At 39.8% G+C, this 24,241-nt stretch overlaps 1 protein-coding gene across 6 annotated transcripts in view; it reads left to right on the forward strand.

Annotated features, from left to right (window-relative positions):
* Positions 1 to 24,241, forward strand: part of DOPEY1 (dopey family member 1) — a 114,402-nt gene that overhangs the window by 87,341 nt on the left and 2,820 nt on the right. For 4 of the 6 annotated variants that reach the window (XM_018052920.1, XM_018052921.1, XM_018052919.1 and 1 more), the window contains 14 exons: positions 6,129 to 6,263; positions 7,922 to 7,977; positions 9,117 to 9,221; positions 12,990 to 13,056; positions 13,209 to 13,353; positions 13,737 to 13,816; positions 15,307 to 15,416; positions 15,891 to 16,040; positions 16,173 to 16,234; positions 17,679 to 17,831; positions 18,902 to 19,038; positions 20,121 to 20,176; positions 21,095 to 21,259; positions 23,805 to 23,934. In XM_018052920.1, the coding sequence (XP_017908409.1) occupies positions 6,129 to 6,263; positions 7,922 to 7,977; positions 9,117 to 9,221; positions 12,990 to 13,056; positions 13,209 to 13,353; positions 13,737 to 13,816; positions 15,307 to 15,416; positions 15,891 to 16,040; positions 16,173 to 16,234; positions 17,679 to 17,831; positions 18,902 to 19,038; positions 20,121 to 20,176; positions 21,095 to 21,259; positions 23,805 to 23,934 (1,551 nt within the window). The remainder of the gene's footprint in view (positions 1 to 6,128; positions 6,264 to 7,921; positions 7,978 to 9,116; positions 9,222 to 12,989; positions 13,057 to 13,208; positions 13,354 to 13,736; positions 13,817 to 15,306; positions 15,417 to 15,890; positions 16,041 to 16,172; positions 16,235 to 17,678; positions 17,832 to 18,901; positions 19,039 to 20,120; positions 20,177 to 21,094; positions 21,260 to 23,804; positions 23,935 to 24,241) is intronic. The other 2 variants (XM_018052923.1, XM_018052924.1) reach the window with 1 other exon arrangement.

Below are 24,241 nucleotides of genomic sequence, written 5' to 3' on the forward strand. Positions count from 1 at the left end.
TCCATACATGACTACTGTAAAAACCATACCTTTGACTAGATGGACCTTTGTTGGCAAAGTAATGTCTCTACTTTTTTATATTCTGTCTCAGTTGGTCATAGATTTTCTTCCAAGGAGCAAGCGTCTTTTAATTTTTTGGCTGCAGTCACCATCTGCAGTGATTTTGGAGCCCAGAAAAATAAAGTCTGACACTGTTTCCATTGTTTCCCCATCTATGTGCCATGAAGTGATGGGATGAGATGTCATGATCTTAGTTTTCTGAATGTTGAGTTTTAAGCCACCTTTTTCACTCTCGTCTTTCACTTTCATCAAGAGGCTCTTCAGTTCTTCTTCACTTTCTGCCATAAGGGTGGTGTCTTCTGAGTATCTAAGGTTATTGATATTTCTCCCGGCAATCTTGATCCCAGCTTGTGCTTGATCCAGCCCAGCATTTTGCATAATGTACTCTGCAAAAAGTTAAATGAGCCAGGTGACAATATGCAGCCTTGACATACTCCTTTCCCAATTTGGAACCAGTCTGTTGTTCCATGTCCAGTTCTAACTTGCTGCTTGACCTACATACAGATTTCTCAGGAGGCAGGTCAGGTGGTCTGGTATTCCCATCTCTTAAAGAATTTTCCACAATTTGTTGTGATCCACAAAGTCAAAGGCTTTGGCATAGTCAATAAAGCAGAAGTAGGTATTTTTCTGGAACTCTCTTGCTTTTTGACAATCCAGCAGACGTTGGCAATTGGATCTCTGGTTCCTCTGCCTTTTCTAAATCCAGCTTGAACATCTGGAAATTCATGGTTCACAGACTGCTGAAGCCTGGGTTGGAGAATTTTGAGCATTATTTTGCTAGCCTGTGAGATGAGTGCAATTGTGCGGTAGTTTGAGCATTCTTTGGCATTGCCTTTCTTTGGGATTGGAATGAAAACTGACCTTTTCCAGTCCTGTGGCCACTGCTGAGTTTTCCAAATGTGCTGGCATATTCAGTGCAGCACTTTCACAGCATCATCTTTTAAGATTTGAAATAGCTCAACTGGAATTCCATCACCTCCACTAGCTTTGTTCGTAGTGATATTTCCTAAGGCCCACTTGACTTCACATTCCAGAATGTCTGGCTCTAGGTGAGTGATCACACCAGCATGGTTATCTGAGTCGTGAAGATCTTTTTTGTACAGTTCTTTTGTGTATTCTTGCCACCTCTTCTTAATGTCTTTTGCTTTTGTTAGGTCCATACCATTTCTGTCCTTTATTTAGCCCATCTTTGCATGAAATGTTCCCTTAGGATCTCTGATTTTCTTGATAGGATCTCTAGTCTTTCCCATTCTATTGCTTTCCTCTATTTCTTTGCACTGATCGCTGAGGAAGGCTTTCCTATCTCTCCTTGCTATTCTTTGGAACTCTGCGTTCAGATGGGTGCATCTTTCCTTTCACTTCCCTTCTTTTCTCAGCTCTTTGTAAGGCCTCCTCAGACAGCCCTTATGCCTTTTTGCATTTTGTTTTCTTGGGGATGGTCCTGGTCCCTGCCTCCTGTACAGTGCCACGAACCTCCGTGCATAGTTCTTCAGGCACTCTGTCTATCAGATCTAATCCCTTGAGTCTATTTCTCACTTCCACTGTATAATCATAAGGTCATACCTAAATGATCTGGTGGTTTTCCCTACTTTCTTCAATTTAAGTCTGAATTTGGCAATAAGGAGTTCTTCTGAGCCACAGTCAGCTCCTGGTCTTGTTTTTGCTGATTGTATAGAGCTGCTCCATCTTTGCCTGCAAAGAATAAAATCAATTTGATTTCAGTGTTGACCATCTGGTGATGTCCATGTGTAGAGTCTTCTCTTGTGTTGTTGGAAGAGGGTGTTTGCTGTGACCAGTGCATTCTCTTGACAAACCTCTGTTAGCCTTTGCCCTACTTCATTCTGTACTCCAAGGCCAAATTTGCCTGTTACTCCAGGTGTTTCTTGACTTCTTACTTTTGCATTCCAGTCTCCTATGATGAAAAGGACATCATTTTGGTGTGTTAGTTCCAGAAGGTCTTGTAGATCCTCACACAACTGTTCAACTTCAGCTTCTTCAGCATTAGTGCTCGGGGCATAGACTTAGATTACTGTGATATTGAATGGTTTGCCTTGGAAATGAAAAGAGATCATTCTGTCATTTTTGAGATTGCATCCAAGTACAAGGTTCATACAGGTAGGAATTAGACATCATGCTGCCTATAGCAGTCAGGAAAAGTCTACATTCTGAAAAATGGAATCAACCTCACCCCAGCAAGATGGCAGGAAGCCATTATGTTCCTCAGGTAGGAGTTTTTAGGATTCCTCTCTAGGAAAATGGCCTGACCAGGAAAAAAGACCTAAGCTACTTAAATTTTTGTGTCTCCTAACAACAACAAAAAGGACTCCAAAACTAGGCTGCTGGCACTACACAGGAAGGGCCACCTATCCAGTAGTCTCGCACCTGAATGCTTGGCTTCCCGTCACCTTTTAATTTCTTTTTGAAAGGCAGTAGTAATATAGTTGTTAAGACCTCATACTTTGAAACCAGGTCCCTGGGGTTCACATATTGACTTCTCCACTCACTAGCTATATAATGTCCTCAGGGCAGCAATACTGCTTAATGGGGTTTTGAGAATCCGAACCAGGGATTCAAGGGAGGGTGGATGGAAAGAGGAAAGGGAGGGGGGAAGGGTATGCATATATATATGGCACTTACCAATACGTGGCACTTAATAAGGACTCTGTAAATATATTTGTGTATAGTTTTTATTGTTGCTGTGCTGTGCTTAGTCATGTCCAACTTTGCGACCCCATGGACTATAGCTTGCCAGACTCCTCTGTCCTTGAAGTTTGCAGTCAGGAATACTGGAGTGGTGGCCTATCCCTTCTCCAGGGGATCTTCCTGACCCAGAAATTAAACCAGGGTCTCCTGCATTGCAAGCAAATTCTTTACCAGCTGAGCTACCTGGGAAATAGAGAGCCAAGGAATACCAGTCACATGAAGAAAGCCTCTGAAAATAGGATAAAGACCAAAACAAGTAGATAGAGAAAGTCAAAAGTAATAGTGCAGGTAACAGAAGAAAATGTAAATTTCAACAGGTAAAATTATGTTACATCCATGAAATAAGAGATTATTTGGGGCTCCAAAATCACTGCAGATAGTGACTGCAGCCATGAAATTAAAAGACGCTTACTCCTTGGAAGAAAACTTATGACCAACCTACATAGCATATTCAAAAGCAGAGACATTACTTTGCCAACAAAGGTCTGTCTAGTCAAGGCTATGGTTTATCCTGTGGTCATGTACGGATGTGAGAGTTGGACTGTGAAGAAAGCTGAGTGCCAAAGAATTGATGCTTGTGAACAGTGGTGTTGGAGAAGACTCTTGAGAGTCCCTTGGACTGCAAGGAGATCCAACCAGTCCATTCTGAAGGAGATCAGCCCTGGGATTTATTTGGAAGGAATGATGCTAAAGCTGAAACTCCAGTATTTTGGCCACCTCATGCGAAGGGTTGACTCATTGGAAAAGACTCTGATGCTGGGAGGGATTGGGGGCAGGAGGAGAAGGGGACGACAGAGGATGAGATGGCTGGATGGCATCACGGACTCGATGGACATCAGTCTGAGTGAACTCCGGGAGTTGGTGATGGACAGGGAGGCCTGGCGTGCTGCGATTCATGGGGTCACAAAGAGTTGGACACGACTGAGCGACTGCACTGAACTGATTGAAAAAATTTTAAATTGTCTTAAATGTCAAAATTTTTTAGCAGAAGCAAAACAAAATCAGTATAAGAGAAGTGAAAGTAGATAAATATCAGATATAGAATGTAAATTTAGAGTTGTGGAAAATACGGGAAAGGAGACTTTTAAATTAGGGAAACGATACTGGAGGTGCAGTATCTTTTTGAAGAAAGAAGAAATAGAAAAAATGAGGGGAGAAAAGTATCTAAGAAATAGTACAAGGAAATTCCCCAGAAGTAAAGGAAATGAGTTTTTATAGGCACTGTGAAGAGATCTGTCTACATAAAGATCAGCAAGTAATGTCAGATCACCAGAGATGAAAAGGAGGTCTGATAACCTTCTAAAGAGAAAATACTGGTCATATTCGATGAATGATGATATGACTTATCATTAGAAACACTAGAACTTATGATTGGAAAGTTAAGTTTCAATCTATAGTACTTTACCCAGCCAAAGTGTCACTCAGGTGAGTTTTGACTTTGAAGTATCTCAAAAAAAATTGCAGTTGATTTACCCTTTCTCGAATACTGTAAGATGTATCTCCAGCAGAGGAGGGATAAAACAAGAAAGAAGGCAGCATGGGATCCAAGAAATAAAAGTTCCAACACAGGAAAAAAGAAAGGCTGATGGTCACAGGAGAAGTATCAAGATGATACTATATAGCAAGCCTGCTGCTGCTGCTGCTAAGTGGCTTCAGTCGTGTCCAACTTTGTGCGACCCCATAGACGGCAGCCCATCAGGCTCCCCCGTCCCTGGGATTTTCCAAGCAAGAACACTGGAATGGGTTGCCATTTCCTTCTCCAGTGTATGAAAGTGAAAAGTGAAAGTGAAGTCGCTCAGTTGTCCGACCCTCAGCGACCTCATGGACTGCAGCCTTCCAGGCTCCTCCATCCAGGGGATTTTCCAGGCAAGAGTACTGGAGTGGGGTGCCATTGCCTTCTCCGATATAGCAAGCCTAGAGAGTACCAAACCAGGGTAGAACAGAAAGACATCTATCAGAGATATCTCAAGAGAAAGCAGGAAGGGGAAAAGGTAGGTTAGTTATCTGATCTGATGTTTTTGAGCATGTAATTAGAGGAGACTTAACAGTTGTTGGATTCTTTGGGGATAAACTTATGATAGAGAAGGCCAAGCAAACAAAAACAGTGTAGACACAGAAATGCACTTGTGTATATGCACACACTTCTATTAAACATGTTGTGACAGTTAAGGAAGATTATTTTTATAAAGATAGAAAAATCCAACTGAAGTCATACTGCATAAGAAAAACTATGTTTTCTTATATATACTATCATATTTTTAAACACATTTACATATAAAACATTGTGAATAGGGCCTTGTAATACTTTCCATTGATACATATGCATTTATTTCATACATCTTCTGGTTGATATGTAATTATTCATATATCTTTTAATTTTTAATCATGATTTTAGTGAAAATTGGGGAAACAAAATATGCATAAATAATTCTTCATATCATAAACCACTCTGAAATGAATGAAAGTTCGCAGACATAGTTATCATATTCAGTGTTTCTTTATGAAGATCCTTAAAAACTGTTAAAGTAAAAACGATTATATTGGGACTTCCATGTGGTCCAGTGGCTAAGACTTTGTACTCTCAATGCAGGGGGCCTAGGTTTGATCCCTGGTTGGGAAGCTAGGTCCCACATACTGCATCCAAGAGTTTGCATGCCACCAACTAAAGATCCTGCATGCCGTAACGAAGACCTGGCATGGCCAAATAAATAAAAATAAATATTTTAATAAAACAATTATATTTCTTTGAAGCAGATTATGTTATTAATGTAGACTTGTTAAGATTTTTCAGTTGGAATGAATAAATGAAGATTATTTTTAAAAATTGGCACACAAAAGCAGTTTAGGAAAAACAAAAGGTCGTATAAGAGAAGACATGTATACTGATAACATACAACATAACTATAAGTAATCATGAATACTGGGTGTAGATTTAAATGAAATTATGATGTAACTATAGTGGAAGGATAGGGAGAAGAGTGTAATAGAACCAGAACTTTGTCTTCTGAAGTAGGATGTCAGCAGATAATGTGTAAAATTGAAGAAAATATTCTGAAATAGGAAAAATAACAACCACTATTATTACTCAGAAATGATAGGAAAGAGCCAAGAGTTGAGCCTGGTCATTTTGGGGCATAAGTGCAAGCACACTATTTTTTCTTAAAAGATACCTTGTCCTGTTTGTCTTTTTGAAACAATGTACCTGTGTTATATTGATAAAAAATGAAATTTACCCAAAGTCATCAAGGGACATGAAAGGGCCTTTATATTAAAAGAGGCCATAAAATATTCTCTTAATTCTGTGATTTCTCTTAAAAGATTTACCTGTACCCGAACATAAGTGAATACAGTGATGTGTTCTCCAGGTTATTCCTGCAGCCAGTGAAGAGCAGCTCTTACTGGTAGAGCTGGTTCGGTCTATCAGTGTCATGAGAGCAGAGACTGTCATACAGACTGTGAAAGATGTCTTAAAGCAGCCCCCAGCCATAGCCAAGGACAAGGTAAGAGGCGCTGTCCTTTGATTTGCTTGCAGTTGTGTTTCAGAGATGACCCTGGTAGGGAAGCTAGTTTTTGTACAATGCATCCTTTTAAATAGATTGCCGAGATGAGTGCATGTGTTCTCACTCTGCCCTAATAAAAACAGTTACCAGTATCTACACGTGTGACCCGCTGGCATGATCCTCCCTGCGGCCACGGAAGAGCAGTTCACTGCTCGTAGCGCTCCATGTGTACGTCTAAGGCAGTGAGTTAGTGTGGGACCGGATTCTTAGGTGAGATTTTTCTGGTCATGTAGAGGAAAAGCACAGAAGCCAGAGCCCAGGGTCTGTTTACTTCGGTCGTTGGCTTTTTCACAGCTTCTTGCTGCTCTCTCTTTGGAATGAGGGTCTCAAGTCTGTAAGCGCCTCACATTTTGCTATAACTTTCTGGTTGGTGTCATTTCTTGACCATGTACACAGTCTGTGCTACCGAGAAGTCAATGGCAAAGTCTTTGCACTCCCAATGCGTTGTCTCTAGTTAGGCAGACCTAAAAGTCTGCAAGTTAGTAAAGTTATGAACTTGTCTACTTTTCCGCTCCTTATTTCAGCAACACTAAGAGGTTCAATTTTCTTAAAAAAATATTTAGCAACTGCTAACATAAGACTTTAAGCCAAGCCAAAATAGGCCTGATTATTTCCTTAAAAGAATTACTGCACATATCTGAAAATATTGCATTATTTTTTTCTATTGCCTAAAGAGTATGTACAAAAATAGCCAGTGTCCTTACTAACTTTTTAGCAATTTCCTTACTGTTCTGTAATCACCACTGAGGCATTTGTGATGGGATTTTAAATTTGCTTGTGAAAGCTCACTTTAGTGTGATTATTTTGAGCACCTACTCGTGCCAGAGACACTGTGCTAAGTGTGAAGAATATAAAATCAAGTAAGAGCAAGTCCTGTGCTCCTCGACTGCTGCCCAGCCTGTTCTCAGTATGCTGAGTTCTGCATTCATCAGATACTTGATTTTTCCTCATGTGGTGCAAGGGGAAATTTTCAAGGGAATAGTTAGTGTCAAAACATAACAAATCAAATTGGGTAAATGAAAGTGGACATCAGTGTTATTTTCTTGTCTATTATTGATTTTTAAGGGCAGGTGCCTTCTTTTTATTATATGTTACATTCAGCACTAACTTTAAAGAATAGATTTTAGGCTGTTGGGAGTTAGTTCAAATTTGGAACCAACTATACCTACCTGCCTGTCCTAATTTAACAGAAACTTGTGGTAAAATAGATTTAAATCACATTTTATTAAAAAAAAAAAAGTCAACCTAATTCTGATAGCCCAGCCAAGCATAGGCTGATTAAAATTAAAATAGTGTTGATGCTTATAGAGTCAATGGATCATTTAAAAATAATGACTGGGGTGTGCTTTGGATAAGGGGGTGGGTGGGAACTGAGAATCTTTCGATTCTTTCTGTCCATTTTCAGCTTTTTAAGTAGCTGTTGTGTTTTGCCTGCTACATGGAAGGGAGCTGTGTGATTCGGATGACAACCTAGTGTTTGATTTTGTTTGCTTTTAATTTTTTTAATTTAAACCTGGTAAAATACAGAGTAGTTGTAACTATGGAAAAGAAAAAGCAGCATTTTTCTTCACTATAAAAGCGGTTTCTTTTGTTTATAGAAACATCTTTCTTTGGAAGTCTGCATGCTTCAGTTTTTCTATGCTTATATTCAAAGGTAAGATAACTGCTATGGATCTCTCCTCACTTTATTTAGCAGTGTATAAAAGTTAGGAAACAAGGAAGAAGGCACCTGAATTCTTTCAAGAAGTTTTTTTTTTTTTTCCTTCTAAAACTAAACTAATAATGGAAACAGAAAAACAATGTTTGTGGAAATATTAATAAAGGCAGTTGGCCTCTTAATGACCCAGTCATGTGGATCCTACAGATATAAAGACCTAAGTATATTAAAGTACACTGGACATTAAAACACTGAATTGTAAGAAAATCATTTAACTATAAATAAACTACATCCTGTTCTTAAAACTATGCCTGTTTCCACTGATCCATTATTTTGATATAGGTGAGAACACAAGGTCATCAATCTGTTTTTTTTTTTTTCTGATGGAATGATATGACAATATCTTCTTGTTATGGCATTCCAGTTTTGCATTTAGCTGACATCTGAACAGAGTTTCGTTGATTTGAGTTTTGATAAACTTCTTATTCAAGAACCTTAATTTTAATCCTCTCTTATAAGAATGTTTTCCATTTTAATCATCAAACTTCGCATCAGTTTGTGATTGATGACTAACATTTATTAAGTTAGGTTAAACTGGTTGTGATTTAGAATAGGGACTGCCTAAAATCTAAGTTTAGGTAGAAGAGTTCGGGTTAAGGTCAAGAAGAAACAAAGAGAATCTTAATTTCTCTAGAGGTGAGAGGCTGATATTCAGGATAGATTGACAGCCCTCCCTTAGATGAGATGGAGGCTCATAGGTGAAGGAGAAAGAGCTAACAGAAAGAGACGTGGAGAGAATGGGGAAGGCAGTAGGGAACTATGATGTCAGTAATCAAACAAATCTATTGAGCTGCATTTTGAGAGTCAGTGTGGTTAAGAACTGGTATTTCTGTGGCAAAATTTCTACTGTAATAAGCTACACTGGATATTTTAAGTATGTATGCTTGGTTTTCTTTTTACGTATAGTAGTAGAAAATATAAAGCTTTCAGAAATATTCTATCACAGTATCATAGTCTATCAAATTCAGGAAATTTTCAGAGAAAGTAGGAAAATATGGTAAAGACTGGGGAAATATAGGGAAAATTAAAGTTGATATTGGCTTTCTCTGTGTATAGAAACTGTGTTCATCTTGCAGAATTCCAGTGCCCAATTTAGTGGATAGCTGGGCATCACTGTTGATACTCCTGAAAGATTCCATACAACTGAGCCTTCCAGCCCCAGGGCAGTTTCTTATACTTGGGTAAGCAGTTTCCCTTAAAAAATGATTTCAAATAAAAGGATAGTGTTCATTGTCTCTGATTGCTGAATAACATGTTTTGGGTGATGGTGTGATCTCTACCTTCTTGAGGGGAGTGGGATTATGGAGGCAACATTGTGTGTTTATACATATGCAAAATGTAAACATGCTAATGTAAGACTGTTGCAGCAGTAGTCACTTAGTGATGAGAAAGTGTGGGATTGAAAGGGGCGGAGGTGAGCAGGATGACGGAAGGGGAACTTAATAGTCATTTGTGTTCAAAACCCTGAACATAAAAAGTCATTCTCTGTCATGTTGATTCCTGATCTCTGTTAATAATGTGCGCGATTATTTGGTAAATTCTAGTTACCCTTGACTGCAAGCGCCATGATGTCCGGACCTTTTACTCTTCATTATTCTTGGTTCATATATGTCCCCAGGAAATATTTGCTCAGTGAGTGGAGATGGTAGGGGAACACCTTTGTGGACCAGGGAGGGGTTACTGGGCAAGGCGCCTTGTCTGCTTTGGCTGTGGTGTAGGCATAGCAGTGGAATGGTGGGTGAATGAGAGGGAGATGGGAGCTGGAATGGGAAAGGAATTTGCATTTTTTAAAGAAATTTGGTCTTGGTCAGGGGATGGGAGTGATGGCAGGTTTTGAGGAGGGATATGACCAGCAAGTTAGTAGTAGAAGATCATAGGGGAAAGAAGATAAAATCGTTCCTAATGGGAGGTAGCAAGTTTGTGTGCTGTGGATTATGGGACTGAAATAACAGGACAAGAAAAGAAGGAAAGGGGGCCAACACAGGAGATAGAAAAGAAAAACGTCAGAAAGGTAGAAGAAAAACAGGTATTTTCAGTGTTCTAGAAGCAAAGAGAAGTTAAGGCATGGCTAACCCCTTTAGAGAGATTAGGGAAGATGATGTATAAAAAGAGGGTGTATTTATTGATGATCCGAAGAGGATTGGTAATTTAGGGGAAAAGATTGGATGAGATAATAAGCACAGATGCTAAGGGCAAGGGTCAGAGTGAAAAAAGTTAGTGTGAAGTAGTCTTTGAGTTTGTTTGATCATGAAAAGAAGGAGAACTGACAAGGTAGCAGCAGGAAATGTGATTTGAAAGTCATCATTAATGCTAAGGAAACCTGACGATGCTGAGTAGGGAACAGCAGACTCTGCCTGAATTCAAATCCCAGCTCCTTTGCTTCTTTGCGCTAAGGCCCTGCACAGGTTATATACCCTTTCCATCTGTAAAATGGAGATGATAATAGGGCCTACCTCATAAAGTTGTTACGAGGATCATTTAGTGTTTGTTAAATTCCTAGAATAGTGCCTGGCTGATAATAACTATTATTTAAGGGGAGTGTTCCATAGGAGATTGTAGGGGCGGGGGCCTCCTTGGGAGCACCAGATTCCAGAGACAGCTGGGAGGGGATGGAGACCAGGGAATGGCAGGGGTAAGAGTGAGAAAGAAGGCCGCATTTCCTCTAAAACTTTGCGACTCAGGTTGATCCTTCAACCAGCAGCAGTAAGTCACCTGGGAGCTTGTCGGAAATGTAGACTCTCGAGCTCCAACCGAGACCACCCAAATCAGAATCTGCAGTTTAACAAGGGTCTCAAGTGATTACATTACATCCTGAAATTTGAAAAGGACTGTTTGAGACAGAAGAGGGAAATTTGAGAAAGGGAATAACCTTGTCTCCAACCTGTTTGCATTACTTCAGACATTCAATGTGTTATTCCACTGAATGGGATGTAAACTCAACCACATGCAAAGAACTTCAACCTTAGTCAACCTCTTTAGTTCTGCTGGTGCTTTTTAAAAGTGTAGTAGGGTGGTGCTATATACAGACTTAGCTTCTCTGTTGTCCTGAAGGAAGCCAGTGATTCCACTTTGGCAACCAGTGGTCTAGAAAACTTTTAAGTAGAGGGAGGGTTAGGGTTAGAGGGTTCTTTGGTAAAATGGACTCGAGATTTTGGGAAATGTAGGAATGTAGTCTTACACCAGGAAGCAGAGAGGAGGTGGAAGAACAAGGATGAGAGCTGGAGGACAGCTGGTCAACCTGTAGAAGCTGAGTAACACTGCAAACCCTAGCAGTGATCCCTAGACCCTTGTGCTGTTTTCTAAACCAGAAATCTGAAGGGGTTTTATGACATTGAAGGTGTAGTGGAAAGAGCAGTGGACTCAGCGTCTGCAATTCCTGGACCAAAGATAAAGATAACTGGCGTGTATGATAATTCTTATTGATGAGAGATAACTGTAAACCCTGGAAATCAGAACAATGTTCCCATAAAGATTTCTGATTCTTCTCTTTTGGTATCTAGTTTTAACTCTCATGTAGAGACCCAGGGTACATCAATAAACTTTTCCAAGGCTATTTTCCCATCTTTCAAGAGGAATAGTACCTGCCTTTGGCCACCTCATGTGAAGTCAACTCATTGCAAAAGACTCTGATGCTGGGAGGGATTGGGGGCAGGAGGAAAAGGGGACGACAGAGGATGAGATGGCTGAATGGCATCACCAACTCGATGGACGTGAGTTTGAGTGAACTCCCTGTGATGGACAGGGAGGCCTGGCGTGCTGCGATTCATGGGGTTGCAAAGAGTTGGGCACGACTGAGTGGCTGAACTGAACTGAACTACCTACCTCTAAATTGTTCTAAGGCTCAAAGAAGGAGTATATAGACAGCTCTTTGAATCATCACGAAATATCCTGCTAATCTCATTAAAAATTAAAACCAACTGTTAGACTTTCACCTTCTCCTCTGCAAGATTTTTTGTTTCATCACCTGTATTTTCTTCCTTTCTCATTTCTCAGATAATGAAGTGTTCTACCTCCTTCTCAATGTGTGTGTCTTCTGAGTATTTAAATTAAAAGTTGGGCATTTTCACTCATACGTGAAAACTCCTCTTTTAAATTGGGTGGTTTATTTTTTCCCCCAACCATTCCACTGATCCTCTAAAAATTCCTAATTATAGATATTTATATGATTGTTCTTCAGTCTCACTTTATGTGTTAGTTTGGAAATAATTATGCATATAGTTAATAAAATCAAGTTAAATATTGAGTAGAATTTTAGCAAACAGTGGAAACGGATTTCTTACATTCAAGAATTCTTTTTAATCTATTATGCACATAAAGAAACCATTTTTATATTACAATTTAAGATTGATGGGGTTTACGTTTTAAAATTTTTTGTTAGTATATAAATCACAGAAAACATACGAATTATAAGTTATTACAAAGTGAAGATGCCAACTGTACAGTCACAAACCTAAATTAAATGAGCCAGCATAGGTCCCCTCAAGTCCCCCCCTAATTGCTGCCCTTCCCTCCCCCCAAGATAGTCTCTATTCTGACATGCAGTGCCGCCGGTAAATGCTGCCTTGGCTTTGAACAACAACTGGTTTATGGCTGCTACTTTCATACAGCATATGTTTAATAAAAATTATCCAGGTAATTTCATGTAGCTACAATTCCTTCATTTTCATTGCTGTTTACTGTTTCATACTATGAATACACCACTGTTTATCTCTTCTATTGCTGGACCTTTAGAGTTTATAAATAATGCTGTTATGAACACTGTTGTACAGGTGTTTACATGCATAGGTTTATGCATTTTACCTGAGTCATAGAATGTCCACATGTACCCATATTCATTACACATATAAAGTTAAAATTGAGACCATAAAACCACTTGCTGTGAAAAATTATATTACATCATTTTCTTCACAATAATATTTCCTGTTTGTTTTTTTCTTTGACCCTTTCAGAGTTCTGAATGAGTTTATCATGAAAAACCCTAGTTTGGAGAATAAAAAAGACCAAAGAGACCTCCAGGTACATCATTCTGAATTGAGTGCTGGTGCCAAAACTCAGTTTCTCAATGCTCACAAATCTAAGCTGGGAAGGTCAGATAAGATCATCTGTGAAGTTTCGTGTGTGCGCCTGTGTACACACGGAGATATAATGGGTTATCCTTGTTTCTTCAGGATGTGACTCATAAAATAGTGGATGCAATTGGTGCAATTGCTGGTTCTTCTTTGGAACAGACAACATGGCTGCGGCGAAATCTTGAAGTTAAGCCTTCTCCCAAAATAATGGTCGATGGAACCAATTTGGAATCTGATGTTGAAGGTATTGATCCCCCCTACACTAAAGTTTGTATTTGAAGCATCTGTCCCTTGGTGGCTCAGCTGTAAAGAGTCTGCCTGCAATGCAGGAGACACAGGTTCAATCCCTGGGTCGGGAAGATCCCCTGGAGGAGGAAATGGCGACCCACTCCAGTATTCTTGCCTGGAGAATCCCATGGACAGAGAAGCCTGGCTGGCTGCAGTTCATGGGGTCACAAGAGACAAACACAACTTGGCAACTGAAGCACCACCACCACTCATTGAGAAATTATTGCAGTCAGCGCTATAATCGCTATAAAATCCCCCCTTTTCTCGTGTTTACCATGTAGTTCTTTTCAGTGGGGAAAAAACCTAACTGTACCTTTACCTGTCTTTTTTCTTATTTAGATATGTTATCACCTGCAATGGAAACCTCAAACATAACTCCTTCTGTATATAGTGTCCATGCATTGACATTACTTTCTGAGGTAAATATTGTCAGATTTTTTCACATGAACTTCCAAGTAAACAGTAAGTAGTTCTTACAAAGGAGATTTTAATTTGAAATACTATTTTGTAGTTCAAGAAATCAGTATATAAAATAAAGTTTAGAATTTGTGTTCAGATTAGTCGTTTGTTAAATATTAATGACAGCACTTTAGACCTTGCCCCCCCCCACCATGCACTATTTTTTTTTTTTTTTTCACAAGTGTACTGTTTGAAAATGAACAGTGCTTTTGTATCACAGTTTGGTAGGGAAGGGTGGAAGTGGTATAACGATGCTGGTCACTATTAAGTATTTACAGTTTACCAAACATTTTTATGGGCTTCCCTGATAGCTCAGTTGGTAAAGAATCCACCTGCAGTGCAGGAGACCCTGGTTCAATTCCTGGGTCTGAAAGATTCGCTGGAGAAGGGATACACTACCCACTCCAGTATTCTTGGGCTTCCCTCGTGGCTGAGCTTGTAAAGAACCCGCCCGCAATGTGGGAGACCTGGGTTCAATGCCTGGGTTGGGAAGATCCCGTGGAGAAGGGAAAGGCTACCCACTCCAGAATTCTGGCCTGGAGAATTCCATGGACTGTGTAGTCCACGGTGTCACAAAGAGTCAGACATGACTTAAGCAACTTTAGACATTGCCACCCCCATGCACTATTTTTAACAAGTGTACTGTTTAAAATTGAACAGTGCTTTTGTATCACAGTTTGGTAGGGAGGGGTAGAAGTGATATAAAGATGCTGGTCACTATGAAGTATTTACAGTTTACCAAATATTTTTATATACATGCTCTGACTTCCCTGGTGGCTCAGAGGTTAAAGCGTCTGCCTGCAATGTGGGGGACCTGGATTCGATCCCTGGGTCGGGAAGATTCCCCTGGAGAAGGAGATGGCAACTCACTCCAGTATTCTTGCCTGGAGAATCCCATGGACGGAGGAGCCTGGTGGGCTCCAGTCCACCGGGTGGCAAACAGTCGGACCCGACTGAGCGACTTCACTTTCACTTTCTTTCATACAGACCTGCAGTTCCTTTTTGTTTCCCCTTTACAGATGAGGATACTGAACCTTACAAAGATTAGGACAGTATGACTAAAGGCAGATAGCTAATTGACAGAGTTGCATCCCAATTCACGAGGCTGGATTTTTCCTAAACCCCCTGGTAACCCAGTCAGGGAGAGAGGTACTGAGTTTCTAGTCTTAAATTTGGTGTTTACTCCCTGTCACACTGGAAAGTTCTTAGCCTCTCTTTTTCTCTTCTTCCTGGTAATATTTGCCCATATGTATATTCTTCAGTTACAATGGAAAGGGATGCAAACAGTGGCAGAAGCCATTCATGTAGAAACGGATTTAAGGAATTTGCTTTTAGAGTTTTCTAATGTTAAGGTATTCTAGATGTTCTTACAGACTGAAAACCACCTCTAGATGCTGTCAGTTTCAGCTCGCAGATTACACATTCCATTTCGTTTATTTTTTTTTTTTAGGTTTTGGCTCATCTTTTGGATATGGTTTTCTACAGTGATGAAAAAGAACGAGTCATTCCTTTACTTGTAAATATTATGCATTATGTTGTGCCCTACCTCCGAAATCATAGGTACTACTATTATTTAACTAGATGCGTTAGTTAACTCGTATTCTGTTAAAAATAAGTTGTGTTCCTTTATTCAGTTCCCTGGGGGCTCAGATGGTAAAGCGTCTGCCTACAATGCAAGAGACCCGGGTTCAGTCCCTGGGTCGGCAAGATCTCCTGCAGAAGGAAATGGCAACCCACTCCAGTATTCTTGCCTGGAAAATTCCATGGACAGAGAAGCCTGGTAGTCTACAGTCCATGGGGTTGCAAAGAGTCGGACACGACTGAGCGACTTCAGTTCACTTCCTTTATTCCAAAAATGAAATTATCACAAAATGACTTTATTTTTACTTTAAATTATAGTGATAAAAAATGTTTCTCTTACACAAGTGCTTTCTATTTCCCATCATTGCTATAGGTAAATGTGAACACTTATGAGTAACTTAATATGATGAATAAAGTTATAACAGAGGTTAATGTGGTTTTCCTTCCTCCCAGCGCACATAATGCCCCCAGTTATCGAGCCTGTGTCCAGCTGCTGAGCAGTCTTAGTGGGTATCAGTACACACGGAGAGCTTGGAAAAAAGAAGCCTTTGACCTCTTTATGGATCCCAGTTTCTTTCAGATGGATGCCTCTTGTGTTAACCAGTAAGTCCTCCTGCTTCTATTCAACATGCTAATGCATCTCACAGAATCTGTTGAAATCAACTGCTATCTGCAAAGTAGAACACTTTTTAATACTAACAACAAGATGCGTATCATGATCCTGGTTTCTTTCAGTTGGAGAGCGATCATGGACAATCTGATGACACATGATAAGACGACGTTTAGAGATTTAATGAGTGAGTACTGAGGATGACGACCCAAGCGTCTCTCCTGTACATGAGCCATTCTTACTTGCTTTGCTCTTGTCCAGAAACTACTGAATTAGCTCTTTGTCAGGTAATAGTGATGCTTAGTGCCCTACAGGAATATAATGTTGAAACTTGAGGAAGACAGCATAGTGGATAAATCATCAGTAAACTATTCGGCCTTGTCACATTTGTCTCTAACTTGTTCCCCCAGCACATAGCATGGAACCCGGCACTTAGTAATCACCAAAGGAAGGACTGACCAGGAAGGCGGAGAAAAGCAGGCAACAGGGACAGACCTATCAAACAAGTCACTCTAAGCCCTGGGGCTCTGGGGGGTTCCCCGGCCATCCATCCTGGGGGCAGGACTCCAGGCTTCCACTGCCGGGGGTGTGGATTCCATCCTTGGTTGGGGAAGTGAGACCCCAAAAAGAAGATACTGCGGCTGTGTTTATCTCCTTTGAATGAAGAAAGAGTAGAGTCACTTTTCACCCCACTAATTATCTATTTTTTTTTGTTTATAAATTGGAGTTTCTCGTAGTATTTCATCTGGAAAAAAAAAGTTTTCTTGATTTTCTTAAAGTTTGAAAATTATCCAACTAATGATCTTAAATAGCAGCGAAGTTGGATGAATCCTTTGAATTTTATGTCCCTTCTTAACCAAGCTGCAGTTTCCCCTCTAGAAAAAGGACAGTGTATTCTCTAATCTCCACAGGTTTGTTTTAAGGTTGAGATTCATCTTTTTAACAATTACTTATTAAAAGACAAAAATGTGCCAGGCATTATGCTCACCTTAATCCAATAAGTAAAATTATTTCAGAGAGCAAGTAAGAAGTTGTGAAGGAAATAGGGCGTTACAGTAGATTTTAAATAACAGCTCAGGAACTCATACTTGAGGTGAAACTAAAAAAAAAAAAGACAGCTATGAGCATGCCTAGGGACAAAGTATTCTAGGAAATAAAGGACAAAAATTATAAAGTCCTCAGGATAGGAACAAGCTTACTGAGTTCACGAAAGAGCAAAGAAGACAGAGTGGCTGCAAAGAGGGAATGGGGGTGAGTACAAGACAGGAGGGAGAGCTCGGTAGACTTGGCTGGGCCAGGCCAGAAGTTTTCAAAATAATGAGAAGGATTTAGGCAGATGGCATAAAATAATAAAGGGCTTCATAAAGGGGCATTGTTAGTGATCTGAAGCCTACGTCAGCCCTCAGTTTCCTTCTCTCTCCACATCGCATTGGTCTCTGCCGTGTGTGTGCTGGTTCTGTGTGCCAGCGCATCTGCCTCGGAGAAGAGCTCCCCAGTCCTCCACCCGGAGCGCCTCTCTCTCGGGTGTCATAGGGTTTCTAGACATTCTTAAAAACGAAAAGTGCAAGCATCTTTTTTCAAATCGCTAAATGACTGTGACAGCCTCTTACTTGCTTTTTTATCCCCCTCAGCTCGTGTAGCTGTGGCCCAGAGCAGTTCGCTTAATCTCTTTGCAAACCGTGATGTGGAACTAGAGCAGAGAGCCATGCTTCTGAAAAGATTAGCATTTGCTATTTTTAGCAGTGAAATTGACCAGTATCAGAAATATCTTCCCGATATACAAGGTAAACAGTGGAAAACTATTTTCTCTATTTTCCAAACTGTTGAGTTTTTGTTGTTCCTTAAAAAATACTTTCCATAAGTTATAAGTTGGGGTGAAATATTTAACAAATGTTGGTGGATAGAGAATGTTGTAGAATTAGAAATTTATTCTATTGAAACAACAAAAATTAATTATCACTCGAATGTAAAAGAAATCAAACACTGCGTTTATAGGACTTGCGTAAATATGGTCTCTATTTTATTATTTGGGTCAAATTTCCTGGGAAGTCATGTTTGAGAATGAGGTGGAAGGCTGTTTTGCTGCAGCCAGGCATATTAGTGGCTTTTTTTTTTTTTTTTTTTTTGTGGATGAGAGGTTATACATCTTTAAAGGAGGAGACTGAAATAGACGCATAACCAGGAAATTTTAGCTAGAAGTTAGAATTTGGGGGCAGAGCAGCGGGTTATGTAAGGTTTCCGATCTCTTCCATCACATGGGTTTGGTGGTCCTGTGCCCTGGAGGGTATCGGCGCAGTCATCACCCTGAGCCGCCGCCAGTGGCCCTGTAGCGGGAGTGAACTTGCCCAGGCAGAACTGTTTGCTGCACACGAGTCAGTGTGCAGGCAGCCCCCAGCCTCGGCAGGCGGTGTGGGGACTGGGTTGAGAATGAGAGTTGTCATCTCTTTACAGAGATTATGCCTCGCTCTCTGAAGATAAAGGACTCCTTCTTTTCTGACTCTTTATACCTAATGTCCAGGGTACATCGTACACACTATTTGCCCTGTGATGTTTTGAACATTGACTCTATTGGTGCTTCTCAAAGTGTGGTCCGTGGACCAATATCAATCTGTTATTCCATCCATGATAAGTACAGAAATACAGAGCAAGCATTTTAAGCCTTTACAGCAATTTTTCTAGTAAAAATCAAATTAATGAAAGTATCTACACCAGATTACAAATTTTTTAAAAAGTTGATTCTTCATCTTAGTTTTGGAAATAATAGATTATATCAAAATGTTTATATGGAAATGATACTAAACATTTAGATATTGAAAATATACTGGGTTTTCTTTGTTTGTTTGTTTGTTTTCAGAGAGATTGGTTGAGAGTCTTCGTCTGCCCCAGGTGCCAACTCTTCACTCTCAAGTGTTCCTGTTTTTCAGAGTGTTACTTTTGAGAATGTCTCCACAACATCTTACCTCGCTCTGGCCTACCATGATCACAGAACTTGTGAGTTAATTTTAACTCAGGTAGTAAATCTGAATTATAAAACAATGGGACAAGTATCGGCACGCTTACTGGATAAAAACTGATTTGGGAAGTGAACTGAACTCTAGTTAAGCCGAGATTATTACAGCTGAAACTAGTAAAGCAAGTCAGATTATGTCTCCATGGTTTAAACTGAAATGTGCAGTATTCAGGGTCATCAGCTCCTTGTGAATCATCACTTCACCTGATCTGCTTTACATGACAAGGTTTAACTGTGCCGTGGCTGCCGGGCCTGGCTCCACCTATAGTGGAACCTCCAGGGTGATTAGAGGTGGGTTAGCTGGATTTCAGGCTTCCCTGGTGGCTCAGAGGGCAAAGCGTCTGCCTCCAATGCGGGAGAACTGGGTTCGATCCCTGGGTCAGGAAGATGCCCTGGAGAAGGAAATGGCGACCCACTCCAGTACTCTTGCCTGGAAAATTTCATGGATGGAGGAGTCTGGTGGGCTACAGTCCATGGGGCTGCAAAGAGTCGGACACGGACAGGACTGAGCAACTTCACTTTTTTTTTTTTTTAAGCTGAATTTAGTGGCCTGAAGGCATGTATCACTCTGAAATGCAGCTCTTACCCAGATAAATTGCTTCAGAGACACTCTGATAAGATTTTGTAAAGTCCCAAACAATAAAACCTTCTTAAGTCCCAGATACCAGCCCATTCTCCTCTCAGACCAAACCATCACCCTCATCTGAATGCCTTGGGAGGGTGGGGGAGGGGGAAGAGATGAGTAAGGAAAGAGAAAACCATCTCTTAACTCTGAAAACCCAGCCCTATACTTTCCTCACAAACAAATGGCTGTAACATGTGTCTTTTTAGGTAACTATAACTTTGTTCCATAATCACCAAATAAGTGCATGCTTTCATCCCACCTCTGCCAGATGAGTAGCATGGCTCTGTGCTAAACATCCAGTTTTATTTTTAGAAACTATAATTTAATGATCCTAACATTGTATCCTAAAATTTGTGTTTGGATTGATGAAAATATAGCCTAAAGATAGCTTGAAGGAAGGATCAGATAAACATTTGACACTTATTCCGTGGTCTTCAGGTACAGGTGTTTTTACTGATGGAGCAGGAACTCACTGCTGATGAAGATATTTCACGGTAATATGTGGTTCATTTCAGTGTTGTCAGTGCTTAGTGTCCTGAATCATCCAGAGTTACAACTAGGATGGAATAGACACTGTTTCATCTGAATAGTTCATGTATTTAGTCTCTTGTTATCCAATTTATTGCTTTGGGCTATAGTACAGTTTCATGTATACCTTAGGTTTTTTAGACTGAATTAAACTATCTAAATTTGCAGCTGTGGGCCTCTAGACATAAATACAGTTTCAGGCAATACTGTTTCTACAATTCTGTCACTACAGTAATGTAGCAGCATTGCTGTGTGAACAAGGTTGGTTTTAGTAGGTCATCTCTATTCCCTGAAACATGCAGCAAAACCTATTATGGCAGGTAACCTGTAACTAAGGTATTCAAATGTCTATATCTTCCAGAAGGATCTCAGTTTAATGTGCTAGAATTTTATTTTTTGTAGTGAAGCAGTTTATTAATATACGGCTAAACATAATTTATTTTTATTTAGGAATTTTTGTACAAACCAGTTTATAAATTGAAAAGTTGACACTACGTGTCTTGAATTTGTCTGCTCCCCTTCAGTGCTAGGTTTCTAAGTGTCCCCTGTGCTAATGACCGTGTGGGTTCTGAGAGGAACTTCCCCTCTCACTGTCTTTACAGAAGGGCACTCAGTAGCAGGGAGGCCTGTTAGTTTCACAGCTTATATTTTTATCCTTCTTGAGTATAGTTATTCTCTGCTGTTTTTATAGTCTTAATATTTAAAAGAACAGAAATGAATTTTTGATTTGAGAACAGTATAATTTAGTCATGACCTTGCTTAGCAATTACTGGTACATTTATCAGACTGATTATGAAAAATATTAGCTGGCATTTTGAGATTTTCCAGGAATTACTTGTCAGTAAGAGGGTACAACTGCTGACAGCACTGTCCCCTGCCTACAGGACTTCAGGCCCCTCTGTGGCTGGTCTGGAGACAACCTACACAGGAGGTAATGGCTTTTCTACTTCATACAACAGCCAGCGGTGGTTAAACCTCTATCTCTCTGCTTGCAAATTTTTGGATTTGGCTCTGGCATTGCCCTCCGAAAATCTTCCTCAATTTCAGATGTAAGTAAATTAAAGATACTAAATAGACATTTTGGAAATGCATTTGCTTTGGTCAGTGACATCTAAGATAGAACTTTTTGTGTAAGTAAAAGTATTTCTGATTTTTATTAAAATGTAATACTTTTTGGCAGGAGGACGGTGGGGCAACACTGTTATTGGTTGGAGATGGTTGTCATGGATCTATTAAGACCAAGAGACCATTCAGTCAACAGGTTGAGTAGCCAGCAGATGTGAGGCCATGGGATACGACTCACCAGCTTCAGGCCCAGTGTAGGAGGTGGTGGTGGTGGTAGCGTAGCAGCCAAGTCATGTCCAGCTCTTTTATGACCCCATGAACTGTAGCGGGCCAGGCTTCTCTGTCCATGGGATTTTCTAGATGCGAATACTGGAGTGGGGTGCCATTTCCTACTCCAGGGGACCTTCCGAACCCAGGGACTGAACCCATGCTTCCTGCATCGGCAGGCAGCTTCCTTACACCTTTACTTTCAGATGATAGTGAAGTGAGCTAGAGGTGGCAGAGGGGAAGAGGGAGAAATTAATATAACCAGATTCTCATGAATGCCTTGTTCATAAGTGCTCAAGATACTTAATTATGGTTTTTCATATTTGAGCTTCCCTGGTGGCTCAGCCAGTAAAGAAACTGCCTATAATGCAGGAGACCCAGGTTCAATCCCTGGGTTGGGAAGATCCCCTGGAAAAGGGAATGGCTACCCACTCCAGTATCCTTGCCTGGAGAATTCCATGGACAGAGGAGCCTGCTGGGCTACAGTCCATGGGGTTGCAAAGAGTCAGACACAACTAAGCAGCTATCACTTTCACTTTTTTTCATATTTGTTAAAGTAATATGCAAGCACTATAAGATTGTTTCATTAATATGTGGCTAATTGGAGAATTTATACACATCATTAATTATGCATTTATAAATTGTGTTGTATTATTCTATCCAATATATTCAAGAACATGGGCTATTAATAGGGTGCAATGGAATATTAATAGGATAAAGAGTAAGATACCAGAACCTTTTTTCTCTAAAAACTGCTGTTGCACAAGCTTACTTTTCATTAAATGTAATGGTAAGAACTAGGAATTTTTTTTACATCAATTCACATTCCTTTTTTTTTCCCCCCATTTGAAACCATATATATCCACTTCTTAATGAATTTCAGTGGTTGGGTGTCTGTTAAAATGATATTACTCCTGAAGAAATTTAGAAAAGGATACTAAGAATTGTAGGAAACTGTCCAAAATTAACCAGGAAGCTTATGTTCACAGAGGTACTACAACTATAGTCTTCACACACCTTTCCTTTTTAGCTTCCATGGTGAGAACCATAATGAGCTTACCCTCTTGTCAAGATATAGAAAAGGGATCAAAAATGTATCAACTACAGGGTTTTTTTTTTAACTATGTCTTTTTTTTTTTTTTAAGAAAATCTATAAGGTGGTAAAAGATAACATGGAGAATTTAATAATTTTTGAAAGAGTAGTATCTTTTTATTCATGATTTTTTCAAATGTTTAAAAAGATGCTTAGGCTTACTAGTAAGAGAAATTCAAATTAAAGTTATTAGTAACTATCAGAATGGTAAAGATCTAAAAGTGTATCTCCTTTTACCCTTAAGTAGAAACATTCTTACTAGTGTTGGAAGTATACATTGATATTTTCTCGTTTTTCTCCAAAGAGGTTTATATTTACCAATATTCAGAATACATATTTTCCTCAGGCCAATAATTCTGCTATAGCCTATGATTTATCCAACCACTGTCCTCCCAGACATGCACAAAATTCAGCAATTCATAAGGGTATCCATTATGGCAGTATTTGTAATAGCAAAAAATTGGACAGTCTAGGAAACGGGTTAAGTCAGTACCTTCCAACACTGGAGGACTATGTAGCTTATAAAAAGGATGGCATTTTATATGATCTTTCTCCAAGATATGTAATTAAAATAAACAGCAGTCATTTTTATGTACTGAAAGAGGTGGGAGTTGCTTGTGTGAATCCATGCTTTTTTATGCATAGACTCCAGATGGAGATAAACCGGCAGTACTGGTGGAACCTGTGGGGAGGGGAGAGAGACTACCTTTCTTTGGTGCACCCTTTTATACTGTTTGAATTTTTTTCATAGATACTAATTTTACTTATTAAAGATGAAATTTTAAACACAAAAATAGAATGGAAGTGTACTCAGAAGCCCTATTTACATCCTTCTTAAATCCTTTCAGTCCTTTGCCCACCTTACTCTGTAGGTAGGAAACATCTATGCTCATGAAAAAAATGGTGTTGAGTACTTTCCAGTTTTCATGTGTTCATTACAAATGTTCATTTACTCACTTCAACTCTGTGGGGTAGTTGACAGGGTCTTTACTTACTGACGAAGGCTCAGGTTAACAAACAAGCTCAAGGGGACAGGGCTGCAGGCGGCTCAGCTGAACATGAATCCATGTACGTGGTGGAGTCATGATGTGTCTACTGTATTTAAGTGGCCCTGTCTTAGAGGGACCGTGTGTATCCTACTGATACTGATACCATTCTTCTATACATAGGTACCGATGGGCCTTCATTCCAGAAGTCTCAGATGATTCTGGTTTGGAAGTCAGAAGGCAGGGCATACATCAACGAGAATTTAAACCTTACGTAGTACGACTAGCAAAACTTCTTCGGAAAAGGGCAAAGGTATTACATTCTTTTCAATGTATTTTTGTTAAGTATAAGCAGTTAACATTTGTAAGATACAGCATACCTTATGTACAACTTCCACTATACATCAGGCTAATACATTGCAGATCTTTATTCAAGAAAATAGTGAGTTTCTTTCATCAGTAGGCCTTTGTTACAAATCTTTTGTCTTTTGCCTTCAGAAAATTTCAAAACTAAATTGTATACTATGGGGACAGTCTGGGTTGTTGTTTTGAGTACTAGATTGTAAGGCGTGCTTTGAGTGCTCAGAAATTTTCCAGTCTTCTGGAGTCCCCTATTCAGG

Source organism: Capra hircus, chromosome 9 (genome assembly GCF_001704415.2).
Source record: "Capra hircus breed San Clemente chromosome 9, ASM170441v1, whole genome shotgun sequence".
NCBI lineage: Eukaryota > Metazoa > Chordata > Mammalia > Artiodactyla > Bovidae > Capra > Capra hircus.